Source organism: Bufo gargarizans, chromosome 1 (assembly GCF_014858855.1).
Source record: "Bufo gargarizans isolate SCDJY-AF-19 chromosome 1, ASM1485885v1, whole genome shotgun sequence".
In the NCBI taxonomy this organism is placed as follows: domain Eukaryota; kingdom Metazoa; phylum Chordata; class Amphibia; order Anura; family Bufonidae; genus Bufo; species Bufo gargarizans.
Window position 1 is genome coordinate 731114234 of NC_058080.1, and position 22401 is coordinate 731136634.

General features: G+C 43.9%; 1 protein-coding gene across 1 annotated transcript in view; it reads right to left on the reverse strand.

Annotated features, from left to right (window-relative positions):
• The window catches only part of SLC45A2 (solute carrier family 45 member 2), a 111684-nt gene that overhangs the window by 46728 nt on the left and 42555 nt on the right, over nt 1-22401 (reverse strand). Inside the window, exons 4-5 of the mRNA XM_044292676.1 lie at nt 9366-9509; nt 7449-7572 (exon numbers count right to left, since the gene is read on the reverse strand). Of these exons, the coding sequence (XP_044148611.1) occupies nt 7449-7572; nt 9366-9509 (268 nt within the window). The remainder of the gene's footprint in view (nt 1-7448; nt 7573-9365; nt 9510-22401) is intronic.

Below are 22401 nucleotides of genomic sequence, written 5' to 3' on the forward strand. Positions count from 1 at the left end.
CATGTGCCCCGGACACCTGGTTCAACCAAACAAGGGGGATCTCCAAAATCCTTGGTCCGTAGTCACTAGGAAGGAGGCTGGCCCTCAGGCTTCTCCAGCACCTCCAGTGACGGTTCAGTCCGTCACAGCCCACATCTCACTTCCTAAGACCCCTGCTCCATATTTTAATCAGAGACAACTGAAGGAGGACGACAGGAAATGGCAGCCATTGAAGGCCACTACAGAGGGACAGCTTTTAGGGCAATATATTGTTCTGCACTGTGGTATCATATGGTTGACATAGAATGTGGGTTGTGTGTCACAAACATGCATGCTGTACAATGGACATCCTTAGAAGAAGGTGGAAGAAAGGTATAAACCTGGTGCACACAGACTGGGAACTACATTGAGGAACAATATCCAGGTAGGATGTTGTAACACTATCCCTATCTCTTGTATAATCATGGGGTGTCAGCCATGTGCTATAGTGGCAGGAGTTCCTCCAATATTGTATTGTGTTGCAGGCCAGTGATTGCTATTTACTTTTACTACTTTGTATGCGATTTATCTGTTTTTATATTTTTTTTGTTAGTTATTATTATTATTCACTTATCCTCCGTAAGCTTATTTATTCTCAAATCTTTTTAATTCATGTTAAACACATAGGCAAGAGCCCAAGCAGAAAAGTATGGGGTTCCATAGGATAGAGTATGATATCTGGTTCTGTGTAGCTTGGGGTATTCTGGGGACAGCCTTCTTCAGTATGCCAACCCACAGGGAAGCAAGCATATAGACTTAGCCAAGGGGTGAAGGGGGCGTTTGTCATGGTGTGCCATGACAAGGGGTAACTACACAATATGAGGCAAGTGGCAAGTTTTATTTTATGTATATTACTAACTCACCACCAGTATTCAAGCTGTGTGATTTGTTACGCACTAACTCAGTTGCAGTCACTAATAGCCGGACCCCTGCTGTATGCATCGGCGAAAACACTGATGCGGGCGCATTCCATGGGCAGCGCTGACCGCAGCACGTGCGGTATCCTGCTGGGTGCGGGGTGTCCATTGGGTCCCCGCACTGCTGTGACAGGGACCCGATGGCAGGGATGCATCGTGGCTGCCTTCCGTGAGAGCCTGTGAGTAATACACTTACAGCCAATGCATTACAATGCATTGTTATGCATTGTAAAGGGGATCAGACCCCCAAAAGTTGAAGTCCCAGAGTGGGACAAAAAAAAGAGAAAAAAGAAGTAAAAAAAATATTTAAAAAAGTTTTACGAAAAAATAAAATAAAAAATAAAATCAAGTTAAGTAAAAAATTAAAATAGAAAAAAATAAATAAATAGGGGAAAAAAAAAAAGACCTATTCGGTATCGTCGTCTCGTCCATATCGAAACAGTCATCTCCTCCCGCCAAAAAATGAGCCCCTACCTAAGACAATCGCCCCAAAAAATAAATGAATAAGGCTCTCAGAAAATGGCAACACAAAAATAAGATTTTATTCAGTTCAAAAAAGATTTCACTGTGTAAAACTTAACAAAAATAAAAATGATAGACATATTAGGTATCGATGTGTCCATAACAACCTGCTCTATAAAAATATCATATTATATGCTCCCTCAGGTGAATGCTGTAAAAAAAAAAAAATATATTATATATATATATACACACACACATACACACACACACACACACACACACATACATACATATATATACACACACACTATAAAAAAAACAGCCTTTTTTCACCGTGCCTCACAAAAAGTTTAATACCAAGCGATCAAAAAGTTTTATGTACCCCAAAATGGTTCCAATCAAACTGTCACCTCCCACAAAAAATAAAAACCAATGGCACCCGTAAACCTATCCATCAAAATCTGTGCTGCAAAAGCCATATGGCCATGTAAACCCACAGCAGTTCACCACCACATATGGGGTGTTGCTGTATTCAGGAGAAAATGGGTAACAAATGATGGGGTGCTTTTTCTCCTGTTGCCCCTTTTGAAAATAAAAAATCTGGGGCTAAAGCAACATTTTATTGGAAGAAACAAAACTTTTCATTTTTACAGCCAAGGGGGTCAAAGCGTAAAACGCTTAGGGGGTCAAAGTGCTCAGAACCCCCCTTAATATATTCTTAAAGGGTGTAGTTTCCAATATGGGGTCACTTTTTGAGGGTTTCCACTGTAGCAAAATCTGCCTCCAAAATCCATATGGCAGTTTACGGTCACATATGGGGTATTTATGTAAACTGCAGAATCAGAGTACCGGTAATATATATTGAGGTTTATTTTGCTGTTAATTTTTTTCTTGCTACACAGCAAGGGTTAACATAAAAACAAATCTACCAAAAAAGTGAAATTTTAAAATGTCACCTCCATTTTCTTTTAATTCTTGTGGAACACCTCAAGGGTTAACAAAAGTTTGTAACATCAGTTTTGAATAATTTGAGGGGTGTAGTTTCTAAAATGGGGTCATTTATGGGTGGTTTCCATTACGTAAGCCTCTAAAAATCACTTTATAACTGAATTGGTGCTTAAAAACTGGTTTTGGAAATTGCTTCTAAACTTCTAAGCCTTCTAACGTCCTAAAAAAATAAAATTACATTTACAAAATTATGCGAACATAAAGCAGGCATATGGGGAATGTTGGTTGATGACCATTTTATGAGGTGTTACTATCTGTCTTAAAAGTAGAGAAATTCAAATTTAGAAAATTGAGAATTTTTCCCAATTTTTGGTAAATTTTTGATTATTTTATAAATAAAGGTGAAATATATAGACTCAAATTTACCACTGTCGTGAAGTACAATGTGTCACCGGAAAACAGTCTCATAATGGCTTGGATAAGTAAAAACGGTCCAAAGTTATTACCACATAAAGTGACACATGTCAGATTTGCAAAACATCGGCCTGGAATATAAGGTGAAAAGTGGCCTGGTACTGAAAGGGTTAATAATAGCCTATTCTGCTCTATAAAAGCGAAGGGAAAAAAATTCCCGGAGTGCTTATAAAACAGTCATTTCCTGTGAAGAAGACATCTTAAGTAAACTTTACTTCGAGTCCATCAAACCTTCCACCTCAGTCAGGATAGAACACTGCTCCAGCAGAGATTAAAAGCTCTCCTTCAGCTATAGTCAAGATCAAAGCTTCTGAGACATGTAGCCTCTTGGGAACTGACATTAAATTGACTTGTGGAGGGATGAAAAAAATATATATACAGTGTATATAATCAAGAAGAGCAAATGAAGGGCATCGAATAGAACATCTTCACTTGTAAAATTCTGTGTGACACAATTAAACTGCAATGAGAAGGTCTGTAGCTCGTAACCAGCAAAATGATAAAAATTTATGGTGAAAACCAATCATCCTTCATTTCCAAAAACATCCAAAATTTGCTCTGAAAAAAAGGAGGTCAGCCATGTTGGTTACCATGCCTGGTGGAGGATGAGCTGCTGGCTATTTTGTGGGTCTGATCGCTGGTTTATGCCCCCTGTATGATGGGAGTGGTGGATGAGCATGCACACTGCCAGCCCACTTATCTCTATGGGACTGCGCTGGACTCTGTCTTCTGCAGTCCTACAGAGATGAATGGCGTGGCAGTGTGCATGCTTCATCTTCATTCAATTCATACCAAGGAGGGGGCTAACAAGACCACAAGTCTCATGATCATCAGACAATTATCTCTATCGTATGGAGAGGACACACATTTAAATGTTGTGACTTCCCCTTGAATAGTGTATACAAGTAAGAGCTTGTGCTCTTGAAACGCGCAAGCCTGAAGTTACGCTCTATGGATTTTAATACAATAAAAGTGAAGTTTTACATTTCATTGGCACTGGCCAAATTCACACAGGAACTGTAGTAGAGGGTGTAATATGCAGCCAACATCCCACTTGGACAGTCATACAGCTCCTTAGATGCTTCAGTCAATAGCAACAATGGCATCTAAGACGTCCAGCAAACTGTCAGGACATTGGCACTCTGCAACACAATTCCAGGGTGCCAATGGGTTACCATTGCTGTCAGGGGGTTAACAAAAACTTCATGTGGCATACCCGGTAGGATATGGCCAAACAGCATGGCTGGCCGCATGTGACCAAGCGATAGCCATCTACAAAATCTTGGGTACAAAATCTTATTTCAAAATTGTGCCCTAGTTGGTTGACGTGGATGTGTGTGGCTTAGCCACATTGTCGGCCCATACTCTTAGGTCTCAGATTGCCGCTGATAATAATGCTTTGGGATACTTTAGTAATCAATTAATCCAGCGTCAATCTGTCTCCATTAAATAAAAACAAATTCTGAATGGAGAGCAATCCGTTCAGGATGCATCAGTTCAGTCCCACTGAGGTTGTTTGGCCGGAGAAAATACCGCAGCATGCTGCCGTTTTCTCTCCAGCCAAAAATACTGATCACTTGCCGGAATGCCGGATCCGATACTAAGCATTGAAATGTATTAATGCCGGATCCGGTACTAAGTGTTCCGGCAAAATGAATCCGGCTTTCTGGTCTGCGCATGCACAGACCTTTAAAAATGCAAAAAATAAAAATTAATACTGGATCTGTTTTTCCGGATGACACTGGAGAGAGAGATCCGGTATTTCAATACATTTATCATGCCCTGTGAACATTATAACAGTATAAAAAATGGCGGATTTTGGTTTTTACAAGATCTTTGCTTGCTGCCAGTGAATTAAAACAATCTTGTCTATATTGGTTCAAGTCTATATGTTCTTTTAAAGCAGAGTTTTGGACAGTCTAATTTTGTTCAAGGATCCCCTAAAATAAATTTGTGACAGAGACCCCCGCTATTAAGTTCCCCAAAAATCTGCTATAATTTGTGATTGAACCCAACAAGTGTTCAGTTTTCCTATGGCGCCACCACAGAAGGAATGAAATATTACTATTAAAGAGGCATTCCTTAAGTAACTTAATTTTTTTTTAAACTGCATTAAGGGTGCAAGCTGTGACCCAACCAGAACCCACATCTATACATATAACCAGAGTTCAAAATTACCTTGCGTAGCTACATTTGTGTAGCTGCTGTGTGAGTGTCATGGAGTCTGGTCTTCCCTCACAAAACTACAATCCCCACAATGCCGAGCTTTCCTGCTGCGAGTTTGTGCTCGTTCCTGAGTGTTGATGCTTGATTGGCTGCCTGATATACAGTGCGGTCACACCCCCTCTACTCAGTAATCAGCAGCACACTGACACGCCCTTTGTTTCACAAGACATTTCGCTAGAGAATTGATAGCAACACACTGAGCATGCTCGACCTAACAAAGGCTCAGAACTACAGGTCGATGCCATGGTAATATATTCAGAAACACAGTGGGTAGCAGAGGAAGAAAACTACTTTTATAGCTACTGAACGGTAAATATGTGAAATTTACATTATATTAGGTACAAACCGGATTCCAAAAAAGTTGGGACACTATACAAATCGTGAAATGCAATGATGTGGAGGTGCCAACTTCTAATATTTTATTCAGAATAGAACATAAATCACGGAACAAAAGTTTAAACTGAGAAAATGTACCATTTTAAGGGAAAAATATGTTGAATCAGAATTTCATGGTGTCAACAAATCCCCCAAAAGTTGGGACAAGGCCATTTTCACCACTGTGTGGCATCTCCTCTTCTTCTTACAACACTCAACAGACGTCTGGGGACCGAGGAGACCAGTTTCTCAAGTTTAGAAATAGGAATGCTCTCCCATTCTTGTCTAATACAGGCCTCTAACTGTTCCATCGTCTTGGGCCTTCTTTGTTGCACCTTCCTCTTTATGATGCACCAAATGTTCTCTATAGGTGAAAGATCTGGACTGCAGACCGGCCATTTCAGTACCCAGATCCTTCTCCTACGCAGCCATGATGTTGTGATTGATGCAGAATGTGGTCTGGCATTATCTTGTTGAAAAATGCAGGGTCTTCCCTGAAAGAGATGACGTCTGGATGGGAGCATATGTTGTTCTAGAACCTGAATATATTTTTCTGCATTGATGGTGCCTTTCCAGACATGCAAGCTGCCCATGCCACACGCACTCATGCAACCCCATACCATCAGAGATGCAGGCTTCTGAACTGAGCGTTGATAACAACTTGGGTTGTCCTTGTCCTCTTTGGTTCGGATGACATGGCGTCCCAGATTTCCAAAAAGAACTTCGAATCGTGACTCGTCTGACCACAGAACAGTCTTCCATTTTGCCACACTCCATTTTAAATGATCCCTGGCCCAGTGAAAACGCCTGAGCTTGTGGATCTTGCTTAGAAATGGCTTCTTCTTTGCACTGTAGAGTTTCAGCTGGCAGCGGCGGATGGCACGGTGGATTGTGTTCACTGACAATGGTTTCTGGAAGTATTCCTGAGCCCATTCTGTGATTTCCTTCACAGTAGCATTCCTGTTTGTAGTGCAGTGTCGTTTAAGGGCCCGGAGATCACGGGCATCCAGTATGGTTTTACGGCCTTGACCCTTACGCACAGAGATTGTTCCAGATTCTCGGAATCTTCGGATGATGTTATGCACAGTTGATGATGATAGATGCAAAGTCTTTGCAATTTTTCGCTGGGTAACACCTTTCTGATATTGCTCCACTATCTTTCTGCGCAACATTGTGGGAATTGGTGATCCTCTACCCATCTTGTCTTCTGAGAGACACTGCCACTCTGAGAAGCTCTTTTTATACCCAATCATGTTGCCAATTGACCTAATTAGTGTTAATTGGTCTTCCAGTTCTTCGTTATGCCCAAATTTACTTTTTCCAGCCTCTTATTGCTACTTGTCCCAACTTTTTTGGGATTTGTTGACACCATGAAATTCTGATTCAACATATTTTTCCCTTAAAATGGTAAATTTTCTCAGTTTAAACTTTTGTTCCGTGATTTATGTTCTATTCTGAATAAAATATTAGAAGTTGGCACCTCCACATCATTGCATTTAGTTTTTATTCACAATTTGTATAGTGTCCCAACTTTTTTGGAATCCGGTTTGTAATTATTGATGATTAATAAGTCTGAAACATAAGTTATATTTATGGTAACCGCAATACCCCTTTAAGTATTATTAGGTTGCCTGTTGAAATCAATATAAAACCACAAAGAAAGATTTGCCACCCACCTCCTCTCTCCATTCAGGATGTCCTAATAGATTTCCTTTTTTGGGGGAAAGAGGTCGTCTGTTCAGGGCCATCGTCTCTTGTCCCAATAGAAGAGGTTACATAGAGCGTCTCTCACTGTGGAGGACTTGTCCTGTCCTGTATTATGCAGGCAACACATCGACATGAAAGGACACTATGTAATACTTTATTTTCCCTGTGGTGGCGCTGTAGGGAAACTATACACTTACTGCCAGGTTCCTCACACATTACAGCTGATCGCTGGAGGTCTGAGCAGGAGGACACTTTGTGATCAGCTTAAGACATCTTCAGATTTCTAGAAATCACAGACTTGACAACAGATCCATTACTTACAGGAGTACAAGGATGAAGAGATGGCATTAATACACATGCCCCAGCATCCTACTTCCACCCCTCGCTCATAGATGAGGTACGCGGTAGAGTTATGAGGTGCATATGGATTTCCATGGTAAACAATCTGCAGATTGAAAAAAAAAGAAAAAAGAAAGAAAAAAGTTTAACCCCTTAGTGACTAGCCTGTTTTGGGCCTTACTGAGCAAGCGTTATTCTTCCTGGAAAAAAAAAAAGTGTATTTATTTTTATTGGATTTTTTGAATTTAATACAGTTTTTTGTTGTTGTTTTTTTTTACTACGCAATAGTCCAACAAGGGGACTATACCAGGTAATATTTTATTCATATAGTACATTGCTTTTTAATGTCATTGTTATACTGACATTGACCAGCAGGCTGCACAGGCAACAGCCTCCTGGGAAACACTCACGGCTGACTTGGGGCCTACACCACGCCCCAGCCAGCCTTTACACACATAGGTACCCCCTGCGATGTCTGCTCCCTCTGTCACCACTTACATGCGGCGAGCACCATTGCCCGTGGCATGTAAGGGGTTAAACAGCCTGGATTGGCACTCCAGCCAGTCTGGGCTGTTAGAGCAGGAACCGAGCCCCTGTTCGCCGCTGCACAGGGGACCGACCTGTTTAGCGCTTAGACAGTACCACCGAGAAAAAGCGGCCCAGCCTAGGGCCTCTTAGTGACGACCATAAAAAGGCATATTGGTGGTCACTAAGGGGTTAAACAAAATTATTTTTATGCTCCTCTTTTCAAAATGAGTTTCCCTTAAAGAGGTTGTCCACTTTTGTCAGAAAAGGTCCCCAAAAACAAGCTGATCTTAAAGAGTCCCATTGTCTGTACCCCAGCGGCGATCAGCTGAAATCTACTAGGGAGGAAGTGTTCAATTTTCCTGCAGTGCCACCACAGGTGAAAAGAAGCACTGCATTATTACCAATGACCTGTGCATGAAGTGTCTGGTCCTCCAGAGAGATGATTTTTGCTCCCGATGTCCACCCTGGCTACTAGATAAGGGTCCTGAATTAGGTACAATCCTTCTTCTAGTAGCTCAGAGATCTCCAACAGAGATTATTCTTTAAAGTTGGCATCAATTCATTTTGTAATTTTTTTTTATTTATTTTTTTTCTTAAGGGGAAGAATGGTCCAAATCAAAAACAGTTTTTCAAAATGTAATGTTATGTTTTTGTTCAATGAATCCAATTCACCCTGAAAATGGCTCCTGTAATTCTCCCATGCATAGTAATGTGCACATGGTGTAAGCCAGAGATACCAAACTCATAGCCCTCCAGCTGTTTCAAAACTACAACTCTCATCATGCCTGGGTATCCTACGGTTATGAGGGCATGCTGGGAGTTATAGTTTTGCAACAGCTGGAGGCGTAAGCTATGACATCACTACAGGGCCAAAAACAAAAACCTTACCATCCCCTTCCCTTAGCTTTAGCTGTAGCCTCTGGACATTGAGGACAATCATCCAAGTACAGATCCTGTCTTCTCTGCATGCCTTCAAGCCCCCTCTGCACTGGGAATCCCTGTGATGTCATCACTGATGTCACAGGGTTCCCTAGCACCAGCACCTACCCCAAAGCAGAAGCAGTGCCTCAGCTTTTGAGATCACAGTGATAAATATGTGTTTGTTTGTTTTTTGTTTTTTTTTGGGGGGGGGGGGGGGCAAGATATAGTACAGGATTGGGCTGCCAATGTGGCTGCCTTATCCTGCCAACAGCATTGCCCATGTAAATTGCAGGGCTGTAAACACAGGGACCAGCCTGTTAGCCCATTCATTTACATGACGTGGACAGAAAGGGGTTAAGAAGTTCCTTAGCACAGAAGTTTGGACCAATTTAGATTAAATGGTACTCAAGGGGGCACATTCACGTCCAAGCTCTGGTCTTCATAACTCACCTGCCCCATATAATCGGTAAAGAAAAGCATGTTTGAGAGGAAGGCCGTCCATCCGATGAGGTGGCTCACACACAGGTAACGATAATGAGACGGCATGGTTAGGAGGGCGCGGACCAGAGACTTCAGAGTCATTCGCTTCTGCACCTGAAAAACACAACACAATACAAAGCTAAAATATGATGTAACAGCATCTACCACCAAGAGTCGTATTGTCCTATCATGGCCTCCCGCTGGTTATAACAGAAATCAAGAGATAACCGACTCCTTCTTCAGGATCAAACACAATGGATAATACATACAAGTGGCAGAGACAGAGACACCAACATGCAGACGTCCTACAGCACTTTTTGTTTTTACCAGAATGCTTTTATAAAAATGTAAAAATGCACTGGACGACGTCTGTATGTTGTCACCTTTGTCACTTTTTTCCAAACATGCTGCATATTTTGAACTTTAAGAAGGACTAGTTTTAGTAAAGGGTCTTGTCCCAGAATAGAGACTTATCACCTATTCAGATTGGTGGGGGTCTGACCACTGGGACCCCTATAGGTTATGATGGGCTCCTTTTGAATGGATTGGCGGTTGTCCTAACGCTGCATTCAAGGTCTATGGGACTGTTAAAGAGAAGCTGAATACAGAGTCCCCTTACAGTATGAATAAGAAGGTAATAGAACCACCTCTCTAGTCAAACAGGGAAATGGGACCCCACTTCTAATGATCAGTAGGTGTCCCATAGGGTGGACCCCCAGAATCAGATCCTATGAATAGGAGATATCTTGCCATTCTGGGACCACCCCTTCTGTTAACTTTTATTCCCCATTTAACAAGAATTCTGAAGAATTCATTCTTATGACTGTTCTGTTTTGCCCTTCCTTTATTATTCCTGCTAGAAGTTATGAATGAATTACTGAAGGTCCAGATGGGGGTTACCAGTTGGGGGGGGTCCCTGCACAGTCTGACTATCCAATCAGTGCTGCCAGTGTCAGACCATGCAGGAACTCCCCCCCCCCCCCCCCCCCCAACAGGTAACACCCAGACAGACCTTTACCGCAGACTGCTAGCAATTCATTCCTATTTTCTAGCAGGAATATAAAAGGAATGGCACAACACAGAGTCATAAGAATAGATGCTCCAGAATTGTTATTACATGGGGAATGCAAGTAATTACTAAACCAGACACAGCAGGAGAGGGGACGGGTCCCCTTTAACAACTTCTGCAATGAAACGTCACTCTGAGAATTTCTTCTTGGACAGTGCGGAGATAGATCTAACTTCTTCTGTGCATGTGCACCTTAAAGGTGTTGTTCATACAGCAGATTTTTCCACGGAATCTGCAGCAGAAATCAGAGGCTGACACTTCTTTGGGAGATTTCCAGTTTGTCATAACATGCGAATTAACACAAACTTAAATGCGTCGATTCACGTGTGGCTGTCCATGGTGGTTTCAGCGCAAATTTCAAATTTTTCGGCTTTTGAATCCACTGAAGGAAAAAACATGCACCACAGTTTATGAAATAACTGGGACGCATCACCGGTAGGAACATACCCAAAGATCCTGATACAAACTAGCATGCAGTAATATTCTGTACAATTCTTCCAGCTGTACTACAGCCTCCATCATCCACCATCACCAGAGTACATCAGCGTACACCATGTCTGGGTCTATACAATAATCCATTTCCTGTGTCATTTTTAAAGAGGACCTGTCACCTTCCCTGCTGTGTGCATTTTCGTAACTACTTGCATTTCTTGTGTAATGGGAATTCTGGAGCATCTGTTCTCATGACGATGCTGTGCCATTCCTCTATTATTCCTGCTACAAGGATATAAACAAACCAATTGGGGGTGTATCCCTGCATTGTTTAACGCTATACAATTACTGCTGTGCAGGGACAGACTGTGCAGGGACACACCCGCTAACTGGAAAAACCCAGATGGACCTTTATTTATAAACTTCTAGTAGGAATAATAGAGGAAGGACAGCATAGTGTCATAAGAAAAGATGCTCCAGAACTATTACATGGGGGAATACAAGCATTTACTAAGGCTACTTTCACATTAGCGTTTTTCTTTTCCGGCATAGAGTTCCGTCACGGGGGCTCTATACCGGAAAATAACTGATCAGTTATCCCCATGTGTTCTGAATGGAGAGCAATCCGTTCAGGATGCATCAGGATGTCTTCAGTTCAGTAATTTTGACTGATCAGGCAAAAGAGAAAACCGTAGTATGCTACGGTTTTATCTCCAGCAAAAAAAACTGAAGACTTGCCTGAATGCCGGATCCGGCATTTTTTTTCCATAGGAATGTATTATTGCCGGATCCGGCATTCAAAATACCGGAATGCCGGATCCGTCCTTCCGCATGCGCAGACCTTTAAAAATGAGAAAAAAAATAAATACCGGATCAGTTTTGTATGATGACACTGGAAAAACGGATCCGGTATTGCAATACATTTTTCTGCCTGATCAGGCAGTCAGTTCAGGCAACGAAACTGCCTGCCGGAATCAAACAACGCAAGTGTGAAAGTACCCTAAGACAGCCATGTCAGGAGAGGAGGGGGGGGGGCAGCTCCTCTCTAAGCTCCGTAGCTTTTACTGACCGTGTCTTGCAGAGATTACATTTTACTAGCATTCTGTACGTTTGAATAATAGCCATTTGCCACTCAGTGCATATTGTATGGCATTAATTATCAGGTTTGGGGTGTGAAGGGGTTAATATTCTGGTGGTGGTCAAGGGCCTTCAAGGGGTAATTGTAGCTTGAGTTTAAAGGGGTTCTCCGGGAATTAAGAAAATGAAAATGCTTACTATAAATATATTCCCAAATACCTTTCATTTGTTAGAACGGCTTGTTTTGTCTGGGGAGCAATCATTAGGATAAACAAAATGGCCGCCGTCCTATTAGTACACAGAAAACCTGTCCTAATCGCACAACAGGGCAAGTTACTTTAGGACACTGAGGTAAAGATCTGCCTCATCCTCCTCTCTGCTCTACTTGTCAGGGACTATGATCCTGAATACAGATGATAAGATGTTCAGCTCAATCTCTGTAGGAATGGAGGTCATGAGGAGACATGAATTACAGAGAGGAGGGACAGGACAGATGGTGGTAATGGAGACTGCATACAAGAGCTGCTGCACATTATCAACACCCCTCCCTCCTCTCTGTACTTCATGTCTCCTCATGTACTCCATTCCTACAGAGATTGAGCTGAACATCTTATCAGCTGTATTCAGGATCATAATCCCTGACAAGCAGAGCAGAAAGGAGGTGGCAGTTCTTTAGTTTAGTGTTATGAAGTAACTTGTCCTGCTGTGTGATAGGATGGCGGCCATCTTGTTTCCCCTGATTGCTCCCTAGACAAAAAAAAAAAAGCCATTATAACTAATGAAAAGTATTTGTTAATATATTTATAATAAAGTGATATTTAAGTATTTTCATTTTCTTAATTCCCAGAGAACCCCTTTAATTGCCCTTCTTTCTATTGATGAATTTACCGTAATATATTTTTATGGGTTCATTCACACGACCGTATGAACGAGTCCGCATCCATTCCAAAATGTTGCAGAACGGGTGCGGACCCATTCGTTTCAATGGGGCCGCAAAAGATGCAGACAGTACACCATGTGCTGTCCCCATCCGTTGTTCTGTTACGTGGCCCTGCCAAAAATAGAGCATATGCGACGTCCGACAGCAGCAAAGGGTCCCTTTAAGAAATATTCGTGACACCAGTTGCAGTGAAGCAACAACGGCACGGAGTCCCTTTAAGAAATGTTTTTTGTGGTGGTACCCAGGTTTAGGAATTGCCGAGTGGTATAGGTAGCCTACACTGTCCCTTACTGTTTTGTATGTATCACGGTGCTCCTACCTGGATACGCTGGACCCCAGGCATTGTCTTCCGAAGCAGCAAATAAGTGGGATAGTTAACTTGGGTTGGGGATGAAGAATAAATTGAGTCCAGACCTTGTGATGAAGTTGAATAACAGCTTTACTTGGCATAAACGTTTCTTCAAACGGGTTACAGACTATGTCTTGGTTCCAGCAGGCTTTAGCATTAAACCTCTGGCAGGCAAACTCCTCTCTGCTACATATGTTGCTCTCTGGCTCTGCTGTATTGACAGGCTGGCTATAGAACTAAGCTTATTATTTATGCTGTACTTCTGTCACGGATGGAGTGTGAGGGAACACTCCACACCGAGCACAGGAAGGAAGGGGATAGGAACGAGGCCTGGAAACTAGAGTATGGGAGAAGGTCACCTCCTAGAACAACCCTAATCCAAGTCCTGACTCATAAGTATGAACTGACCTTGATGGTAGGAAAGTTCATACACAGGAACCTAGAGCCCTAACACACCCTGTAGGGCCCTGGTATAGTGACAGGACTTGAGACAACCTATTCCTCCACCAGAAGGATGAACAGGAGTCTCCCTCAGACCTGGATACAACAGACAGGGGAATGTGACAAACAAAATACAAATAAGAAAAGACGACACTTAACTTTGCGAGGAGCAAAGGCTTTGCCAGGAACTCAACCGAGATCCAACAACCAGCAAGAGTCCATAAACTGAAGCTATAAACCGCACCCTAAGAAGGGGTAAGCAGTAATAAGGGAAGTTAAATGACCAAACCAACACCTGCCAGAGGTGTGGTCATTAGTGATGGCCTTGCGATTCGCCCGGCAATCAGTTCGTGGCAAACTTTGCTCATTCACGATTCGCCGAACATATTTCGATATTTGCGCCCGCCATATTCTTTTACATTTTGAACAACTTTGACCCATGACACATCCATCAGGTGGTACAGGACAGCCAATTGAGACGTTTCAGCACATGGACGTACCCCCTACCTTATAAATAGACCCGATCTGGCCGCCATTTTACATTCAGTCTTTTGTCAGTGTAGGAAAAGGTTGCTGTGTGGAGCAGGGACAGGCTGTTAGGGACACCAAACGCTAGCTAATAGGTCCACAAAAGTCCTTTTAAGAACTGGTATAGGTGTACTATTGATAGGTGTGATACACAGAGGGGTGAAATACACTTATAATATACTTTCTAACATAGAAAGCATATTATAGTGGATTTGTATTGTGCCGCAGTGGTGAGCGGTTCTGCAGAGATACTGCAGCTACACAGAGAGACAAACGCAATTAGAAAAAATTATTATAACTGGTGTGATATACCAGTCGCCCCCCAAAAAACTGATAGAAGCGGGGTGTATACCAATAATATACTTTCTATATAGTGCATTTGGGTAGTGCAGCATTTGTTTGCTGCGTTCCCTCTGCTACACACAGTGACAAACGGTATTGGAAAAAACTATAACTGGTGTGCACATGCGAGTACGCGAAAATTATATTGCCGATATATCGCATTTAAAAAAATTATGAATGGAGATCGCTAAATCGAATAATACATCTGGTATGTCACTGTCTTGTGCACTTCTAGTAATTATTATTATTATTAGTAATTATTTCTTGGCTGCAAATATGAGCTGAAGGTTTTTCAGGTTCGCCTGCCATTAAAATAAATGGGACCCGCTGCGAACATTTGATCGCGATTGCGTTCAAGAACCGTCCTGCCAGATGTTCGTCCATCATTAGTGGTCATTACCAAAACAACACAGACACAACAGATCCACAAGGAACCATTCATATTACCCACATGTTGCCAGTCTCTCTGAACTCCTGGCCCCTGTCACAGAAGTGTCCGTGACAACTTCACTTTGTAGTCTGGTCTATCTCTAGATTTGTCCAGGGAAAAACTCCTCCTGGCTTCTGAGGCTTTAAGCTGTGGCCTCCATATCCAGCAGAGCTGAAGGTGCTCTAGCTGGCTTGCCTTGCTTAGCTTAGCTGGGGCACGTCCAACGGCCACATGCCCAGCCCTTGCTTCCTTCCCCTAGCAGGAGGTGGGCTAGACTGCTCTAGAAACTGGTCCCCACCCTTCCTGCAGGAATTCGGACTCGCCCACTACTCCACAGAGGGGGAGTTAGAATGGAATTGAAAGCTCCATTCTATGTAACTATAGCTCTGCCTTGTTTGCTGCCACCTGCTGGTGAACCAGGCACATTACCTTTGAACATAACAGTTACATTAGAAATAGTAATGCACAGTGTTTGGACCTGGAATAAATACAAATGATGACATGAGGTTAACCAATAAAGACAGTAGCGAGGTGCAAAAGGTGGTAATGCCACTCTGGGGTGTTACACGTGTCCTATTCTTGTCCGTGAATTTCTATAATGGGCCGCCCGTTCCGTCCACAAATTGCGGACCGCAAAACACAGCGCAGTTGTGTGAATGCGCCCTATTTGCCAGATTTTCAGATACACCGCTCCAAATCTTCTCTATAGATAGATTAGCTGTCCTTCCCCTGCCACCACTAGGGGGAGCTCACTCCATTCAAATTCATACAGTTACCATTCAACTCAATGCTAGCTACAGAAAACAATAGGAAGCAAGCTCCCCCTAGTGGTAGCAATAGATAAGAAAAAAAATGCTATTTTCCCGTGCAATTTCATTCAAATTTGCCTGAGCCCAGAGGTCAATATTATCTGAACTGTCCTGATGCCATCCATATTTTGGCAAGAAGAGAAAATTCAAGTGCCCAAGTTCATGCCCATAGGTGTAACTTGAAGCTTCTGGGCCCCAATGCAAAGTTCGTACACACGGGCCCCCACCTACCACGGGCCCTTTACAATATTGGGGTCTTATGTAAAAGAGGGTCCTTTGGTCACCCTCATGTTGCAGGATCTGAAAGTAACTGCTGCCACTGCACCCCTGCTACTGGGTCTGCAAAGCAAATTCCTTAAAAAGGGGTTGTCCAATTCTGATCGTCTCACCATATAAATCTTAAAAAGGTGGTGGTGGTGTCTGAGGTTCGTGAAATGTTCTCATAGACTCAGTTATTACTATTCGGGAGGATTGATTTCTTTGCAACCTGCAGAATAGACGGGGAGGGAGTCGACGCTGGGAACAGCAGAGGCTGTGACTAAAGAACAAGTCTGGCTTTTTACACTTTCTGGAAGTTTTTGCAGCCTTAGGGTTGTTTTTTTTTTTTTCATTTAGCTCTCCTGTACCAGGGGATTTGCGCGCACGCTTTGGATAAAATGTGCTCTCGGAGTCTCATACCTCAGGCCTGAAAGTAAATGAGCCCCTGATAATCTGTCATCGGCGCGCTTGTTCGGTCCATCCATCTGCTTTCCCCTTGTGATTTTGATAAATACATCTCAGTTCCCTAAGCACGGGGGAATGTGGACTGAGATTAGCAATTACAGAAGTAGCAAAGCTGACCTTGCCAGATGTAGCAGAGTCTGTCCTGTGCTTCAGTGTGCCATGGTACCTCGTACAGGAGCAGAGGAGCTGGTGTTAGTGTGAATGGTGGTCAGTACAAGGATGTCCCTCTTGTACTTAACCACCAGCATGTTCTCATGGAGGAGAGGCCTACTTTCGCTCATTCTCAGTGGTTGCCCTAGGGAGGCCCCTCCGATTTTTGCGCACTGTGCCGCAAGCCACAGTACCTCTGGCAGTTAGGGACATGAATAGGGGTATGCTGGTATAATCGTTATCCACATAGAGGTGGTAACCCTTATCCAGCAGTGGGTGCAGTAGGTCTCACACAATCTTCCCACTAACTCCTAGGATGGGAAGGGGGGGGGGGGAATTATGCGGGTTCTATCTGGGAATCTTTCCCTTCGTAAATGCAGAACTTGTGGGGGGTGTACCCAGAGCTACTCTCACAAAGTTAGTAAATCTTTATGCCATACCTTGCCCGTTTGCTAGGTAGGTACTGGTGGAATTGAATCCTCCCTTTGAAAAGAAATAGGGACTCATCTACCCTGACATTTTTATCAGGGGTGTACAGCAAATCTGGTGTTAAAGTGCTCAAGGACAGGCCTAACCTTGAACAGATGGTCAAATGTCGGGTCGTTTTGGGGTGGGCACTGTGCATTGTCGTTGTAGTGTAGGAATTTCTGAATTGACTCAATTGTTTCCGGATCATGGTCTGACTGTAAATTGGAGTCTGGTAGAAAATGTCCGAAATATTGTCTAACGTTTGGCTTCTTAACAACACCCATATGCAGCATGAGTCCCCAAAACGTCATCATCTCTGCTGCACTTACTGGGGTCCAACCTTAGGGTCTAGCGTATGCCGATGTAGGGTTCTAATCAATGAATTGTTGGGCATTTAAATTGGTTTGGGCCACCATTAAATTTACAAAATCTTCAGAGCAGAAGATTTTGAAAAAAAATCTAGTTCAGTGAAGGCTGCAGTCTCTGTATTCTGGAGCTGCCCTCAAAATCCAGAATTTGGGGCTGATAATAGTCAGGGGGTGGGGTCCATATGGGCTCACTCTAGGTGGCTGCCTCAGCTGTTGTTCTGGGGCGCCTTCTAAAGGGTCCCTCATCAGCGAATGATGAGGAGGGGGTAGAGGAGTGGAGAAGAGGATGCCACTTTCCTCTCTCACTGGCAGACTCCGTATCGGAGGCAAGATACGCGTATGCCTCTTCAGCTGAGTAAACTCGTTTAGACGGACGGGCCATTTATATTTTATTGGGGTGTGACGTGTGTTATTTGGAAACCTTTATTGTGAGGGGTGTGTATGTTGTGTTTTCACACGTGAAGGGGCTTGTAATAAATTTGAAATAGAGAAAAGGAGTAGAAAAAAAATAAAGAAAAAATTAATTGCAGGTCGCACACACAAAAATGTTGTGTGAGTGCAAAAATATACACTAACACCACCTAAATTTGATATATGACTTGAAAAAGGTTCTGTGAGAGAACCGAAACGGTGTCACTTGATATGTGTGAATAAACAGCACATGTTTTCATTCTTCAAGGAGTGCTGCGGATCTTTTATTGTATATATATATATATATATATATATATATTTATTTGTGGTCCTGGCTATGGTTAACGGACCCTGGAACTCTGCGCGCCGTGCCTGCCTAACCTAACTATAGTGACTAGTGGTGTGCCTTTAGCCACGAGCGAGGGTAGGCAATAAAAGGGGGCAAAAGCATGCAAATAGGTGATATTTATTAAGGGGGATAATTACAACCAAACTGGAAAAAGCTCTGGCAATATCGTCCTTGGAGTGCGGAATATAACGTGAGAAGCATGATGACTGCCAGCGTCCCAACTTGCAGATGACGTAGGCCGGAACTCCATGCTTAGAGGCAGCGGATGCGGCAAGAATGGCCGGAGATTACCCTGGGATTATGCCCTAAACCGGACGCTAGGCTATGGACGTGACTGATGAATTGATTAGACGTCAATGGGCGTGTCAGGAAAGGAAGTAGGGGGGTACCTGGGGCTAGACTACCTAAGGTAGATAGCAATGTATCGAGGACTATTACCGGACACCAAGCGTTGCCTGTCTGGAAGTATTCTACCTGCACAGGGGGCCCTACCTGTGATGTTTTGGAAATGGGCAGAAGGAAGGTGAAATAGTCTTGTCTCCGGACAAGCTGACTGAACACCGGACCTGGGCGATGGTCCAAGGTGCTAGTGAACTCCCTGGGCCTTAGGAAACCGTAGAAGCTCAAGTAGAGGGCAGCTTTGAGAATCATGCTTTTAAATGGCCCAAAAGGTTTTCCATCTAAGGAGGAAAATAGTTTCCTAAATAATTCCCCGGATATGGGTTGCCTGGTGGGAATGGATTTGGTGGAGCTTTTTTGAATGCCTCGCAAAGTGGCCTTGATGGCTTGGGACGAGAATATGGAGTAACTACTGGGATGCTTGATCATGTGAAAATGCTGTACCCCCGCCAAATACACCCTGATGGTGATGTAGGATAAGTGGAGTTCTGTATGACAATAAGCCAGAAAGGCCATAGTGAAGGTGACCCTGTTGGTGCCCCTCCCAGGATGGAGACGAGAAAAGGACTTTGAAGGTCTTCCACCCAGTCTTATAGTTCCTGACTGAATTGGCAGAAAGGGACTTGCGGATAAGTGACTGAGCTGCTGAGATGTGCCTATCTAGTCCATTGTCAATGTGTTGAAAGCCGGTGGAGCGAGTCCGATCCTTTCGGCTCCTGGCATTACCTGGAAAAAAATGGCAAAATTAAAAAACTGGATAAATCGTCTGCTGCAGTATTTTTAACCCCTGAATGTTGAACTGCAAGGAAAGCCATGTGAGCCTACGGACAAAGCGCATAACCCTAGGTGAACTGGACCTGCCTTTAGTCAATATATCTACCACGGTTTGATTATCGGTGACAAAGGTTGGCCCATTCCCGACCCCAAACTTGAGCCACTGCCACTATAGGGTAGATTTTCAGCAAGGGGGAGGAACTAATGGCATTGGAATCCAAGAGTATCTGAGGGGGCCAGGTGCCCGCGAACCATTGCCTGCCACATATGGTTCTGAATCCGATTGATGCGGCCGCATCGGAGAACACCATGGGGAAGGCTTTCTTCCATTGAGGAACGAACAGAGAAATGCCGTTCCACCTGGATAAGAACACCTCCCACATGGCAAGATCCTCCAAGGTTTTCCGATCCAGATGGATAAGAGTCTTGATCGGAGGCAGCAGGTAACAATTGGAGGAGTCTAGATAGAAAAAAAACCTTCCCTGTGGCATGATTTTTGTGGCAAAATTAAACGTGCCCAGCAGGGACTGCAACTCGGCTTTAGAGATGGTCCAGGATCCCACGTGCCTAGGGATTGATTCTTTGATTCTTTAATCCTGCCCAATTTGTCCTCAGGGAGCCTAGCTTCCATCCTTCCGGTATCTAAGGTAATACCTAGAAAGGTGATTGTCGTGGAGGGACCTTCGACTTTTGAAGGGGCCACTGGTACATTTAATTCTTCAAAATACGCTGAGCAGGCTGTCCAGTCTGTCAGGGACATGATGAGGATGTTCCACTAGTAAGAAATCATCTAGGTAATGGATGACCCTAGGGCAATGGACATGATTTACAAGGATCCAATTGAGGGCCTGAGCGAACTGATCGAACAGCCAGGGGCTGCTTTTCAATCCGAACGTGAGGCGGGTGGTGAAGTAGTACAGGTCCCTCCATTTGATACTGTAAAACTTCCATAGATGTGGATGAACTGGTAACAGCTTGAAGGCATCAGATATATCAGCTTTTGACAGCCAAGCACCTGCCCTGACCTGCAAAATGAATTGTATGGCTTCATCTAAGGAAGAGTAATGCATTGAATATTTCTCCGAAGAAATCAATGAGTTTAGACTGGGGATGTTGGAGGCGTGAGGAGCCGATAAGTCATAGATGGTCTTATCTTATCGGAATTTTTTTTATTGACTAAACCAAATCGGGCTGACTGTATATATTGAAGGGTGGCTCTGAGAAAGGACAGATAATGAAGCCCCTCTGCAGTTCTGCTTGCAGTAGCGAGTCTACCGCGGCTGGATCTGCGAATGCCGACAATAAGTTGGGTCCTTCCCAAGAAACCTGGGCAAGGTAACCAAACCTGTATGAAACCCTTCAATGAACCCAGACTTCAGAAACTAAACGAAAGCGGGGTTGTAATGATTTTTTAGCAAGGAGAGCAATAAATCGAGATTGATGTCGGTTAGTCAGGAGCTCTTGGCTGACCGCTGGGAACAGGAAGACTGGGGGTGGGCCCGGAAACAAATAGTACAGATGTGAAGGGCCTTGCACTTATTGTAATTGCAGAAAAACAGATTATAATTATTGCAAATTTGATTTCTCCCCAATAACACTATGGGCCGTCCTAGCTTGTCCACCAGCGGGCCAGGTGTCAGAGTCCCTGGGGAGCCAGGCTGCTGTTTAGCTTGAGAAAAAAAGATTTGAATTGGGACACCAGTCTGAGGAATGTAAGACTGACTGGCAGCTCACACAGGTTGGAGCTTTGAGTCCTGCAAAGTGCCTGCAGAAAAGCTCTATGTCTAACGATGCCCAATTGGTGACATGCTGGAACTGGGAGAGTGCTGCGGCCACCTTTGCCGAGAATGATCGGTGGTAATCATAAAAGGCAAAGCCTCCATATTTGTAGCCTAGTTCCATGACCCTATACAAATAGGAGTCTAACTCCTCTCTCCTGTTGGGTTGGGCTGAACATATAAATATCCCAGTACAAGCTGAAAGCTAACAAATTCTGGAATGGTCAATTTCTTGTTGAGACGAGGTGTCAGTGGTTCTCAAATCCAAAGACAATCGCCTCAGGCAATGGTCTTGTTCTCAACGGTATCATGGGTGGAGACGAGTATGGCCGCTAGGTTAACGTCGCGACCTGCCAAAATATCTTTCCGGATGGACTCCGGAACGAAGTGTGATGGCGCGATCTCGGGCGTGCCTGGGAATCTACCTGGAGAAGAAGGTTGGGAGGTAGAAGGGCCTGGTACGGGTATGACTGGCGGAGCGGGTATAGGATTCCTGCTCTCCACTGCCTGAAGTCTGGTGTTGATATCAGATAGGGAGCTTAAGAGGCTGTTGATGGTGGCATGCAACTGAGTTAGGGATAAATGGATAGTAGACATGGACACTTGCTTGGTTGGTGCGCTGGATGGTTTGGGAAAAAGTAAACAAAAAAGTTCGGCTTTGCGGGCAGAAGCTGAGTGATGGATTCCCCGTCTGTTCAGTTCCGAAACCAACTTGGGAATCATCCAGCTTCTGTACGAGGAGTGACTGGCCCGCTCAGAAGCTGCGGACTCCAGGGTTGACATGGTGTCCTCGATGTTGGACCCGTGTGACATGGTGAAGCTGAAACTAGAGAAATATGGTAGAACCCTGCCGGTAGCAACATAGTCAAAGGGGGGGGGGGTGGACAAGATGGGTGCTGAATCAGACGGAAATGAAACGCTTGTGACTGTACATGTGTTGCCCTAGGAGCCCATGACCCACCAGAGGTGAACAAGGGAAGAGGAAGGAGTGCTGGGACTGGGGCCAGATAGGCGGTCCGCCGGGAGCCACGTGGCAGCAATGACCCACCTGAGCCTGGAGAAGCTAAGTGAGCGGAACCGGAGGGTGTAAACCTGAAAGAAATGTCAACCATTGCCGTGAACTGGATACGCAAATGCATGAATCGAGAATAAGAAAACCTACTTACCTT